Source organism: Palaemon carinicauda, chromosome 6 (genome assembly GCF_036898095.1).
Source record: "Palaemon carinicauda isolate YSFRI2023 chromosome 6, ASM3689809v2, whole genome shotgun sequence".
NCBI lineage: Eukaryota > Metazoa > Arthropoda > Malacostraca > Decapoda > Palaemonidae > Palaemon > Palaemon carinicauda.
This window is the reverse complement of record NC_090730.1, coordinates 75195533-75198032: the sequence shown is the minus strand read 5'-3', so window position 1 is coordinate 75198032 and position 2500 is coordinate 75195533. Positions and strand designations below refer to the sequence as shown.

The following is a 2500-nucleotide window of genomic DNA, read 5'->3' as shown; positions in this document are numbered from 1 at the left end:
CTGACAATAATAATTATAATGATGTATTTGCATTACTTATGATTTTGTCTTGTACTGTGTCTTTGCAGTTTGACTTGATTGATATGCAGAGTCAACCAGATGGGAAGTACCGTTTCATTTTCAATTACCAGGATCACTTGGCCAAGATGATATGCCTTCGAGCCCTACAGACTAAGACTGCCGAGGATGTAGCTTTTCATCTGGCTGACATTTTCTGTGATAAAAGAGCCCCTCATATTCTTCAATCTGACAATGGGAGAGAATTTTCAAATAAGGTAATCAAGGAAGTTCTGGCTATGTAGCCAGAATGTAAGTTGGTTCATGGGAAACCAAGATATTCTCAATCACATGGTTCCGTGGAACGAGCAAACAGAGATTTTTGCAGCAATAGTCGCTTGCTGGGTGAAAGATAACAACACTACATAATGGTCAAATGGACTGCGCTTTGTTCAGTGGCAGAAAAAGACGCGCTTCCATTCTGGAATTGGCAGGACACCTTATGAAGCCATGTACGGAGAAAAAGGCTCATCTTGGTATTTCTGCTATCAACATACCAGAAGAAATAAGGGAAGGCATGGAGACATAGGAGCAGCTTGCAAAAGCACTTTGTTTAGTTAATGAAGAAAATCAAAATGTAGAACAGGGGAGAAGTGCTGAAAGTTGTGCCATAAATTGCAACTCGTGTGGTCAAAACATTCCATGTCATCCTTCTGGTCTGTTTTGTTCAACTGTAAATGACAATGTTGATGACCCTGTGCTCTGTTGCCTATGCAATAGAAATCGTAGCATTCAGGCTGAACGAAGGGAATCGGAAATACAACTAGAGAAGCAAGCTAAAAAAATGAAGGATAAATCAGTAAAGCGTTTCAAGCCAGACCTTGCAGGGGACACTGTCAAGGTTCTTATTCCACTTGTTGACCGTGGACGAGCGGAGTTTCCGAAGCAAAGGCAATTATAACAGAGACAATGGATGGCGGAACTTACAAACTAGGGACAAAACATGGTTTACTTAAACAGGTGTACAGTCGGAATCAGTTCACTTTATGTGCTGAAAAATTTATGTCACTCGAAAAGGTAATAAAGGATCGCGAAGTCAATCTGCGAGAGGTAGCTATTGCAGACTCGTTGGGAAATGGCCAAGGGATCAGTAAGTGTAGCTGCACCCAGTCATGTCGGAGCAGATGCTGTAAATGCTTCAAAAACGAAGTATTGTGCAACAGCAGATGTATATGCAGCAACTCTTGTTCAAACAAGTCAGATAATGCTAATTTTGGTAATTGTTGAAATAATTTTCAAGTTCAGTTTTAGTTCTTATAATATTCTAATATACATGCAATGTGTAATTTAAGTTTTTAATGTTGAGTAAATAAAACACAACTTTATTAATACTTAGACTTTTCCTAATCAATTTTAAGTTACTATTTGTTTATTTTTGCATAATGACCAGCAGCTATTGGGGTAACTTTACAAATTGACCAACGATCCTAATAGTCATTTTGCAAAATGACCAAACTTCTGGTAATTTTCCAAAATGACCACAATTATTTGGGCATTTTGCATACTGACAGATATTTTGGTCATTTTCCAAAATGACCGGGCAGTTTGCAAAATGACCAATTCCTCAAAATGACCGTAACATATATATATGTAAATTTACACACACACACGCACACATATATTTATATATATATATGTATATATATATATATATATATATATATATATATATATATATATATATATATATATACATATATGTATATATATATATATATGTATATATATATATATATATATATATATATATATATATATATATATATATATATATATATATATATATATATATTTTATACACATATATATATTTATACATATATATATATATATATATATATATATATATATATATATATATATATATATATATATATATATATATACATATATATATATATTTATACATATATATATATATATATATATATATATATATATATATATGTGTGTGTGTGTGTGTGTGTGTGTGTGTGTGTAAATTTACACACACACACACACACACACACACATATATATATATATATATATATATATATATATATATATATATATGTATATGTAATACTATATGCTTGGTTCCCAGACACAAGCCATCGTATATATATATATATATATATATATATATATATATATATATATATATATATATATATATATATATATATATATATATATATATATATATATATATATATATAATCGGGTAGTTAAATCAGTAGAACTTCAAAATTTCAAACTCGCAGCAAATAATTCCATATTGAACAGGCTTTCATAAGTCCTTCTATAGTTTATATATCATATATCTATTATATTGTTGTTGATGTTTATAAAATATTTAATTAAAATTTTTCATTACTTCTAATACAGTTTATATATTTTCTTGTTTACTTTCCCCACTGGGCTAGTTTTCCCTGTTGGAGCCCTTGGGCTTATAGCATCT

General features: G+C 30.7%; 1 protein-coding gene across 1 annotated transcript in view; it reads left to right on the top strand.

Annotated features, from left to right (window-relative positions):
• The window catches only part of LOC137643086 (KRAB-A domain-containing protein 2-like), an 8513-nt gene that overhangs the window by 736 nt on the left and 5277 nt on the right, over nucleotides 1-2500 (top strand). Inside the window, exon 3 of the mRNA XM_068375932.1 lies at nucleotides 69-275. Within this exon, the coding sequence (XP_068232033.1) occupies nucleotides 69-275 (207 nt within the window). The remainder of the gene's footprint in view (nucleotides 1-68; nucleotides 276-2500) is intronic.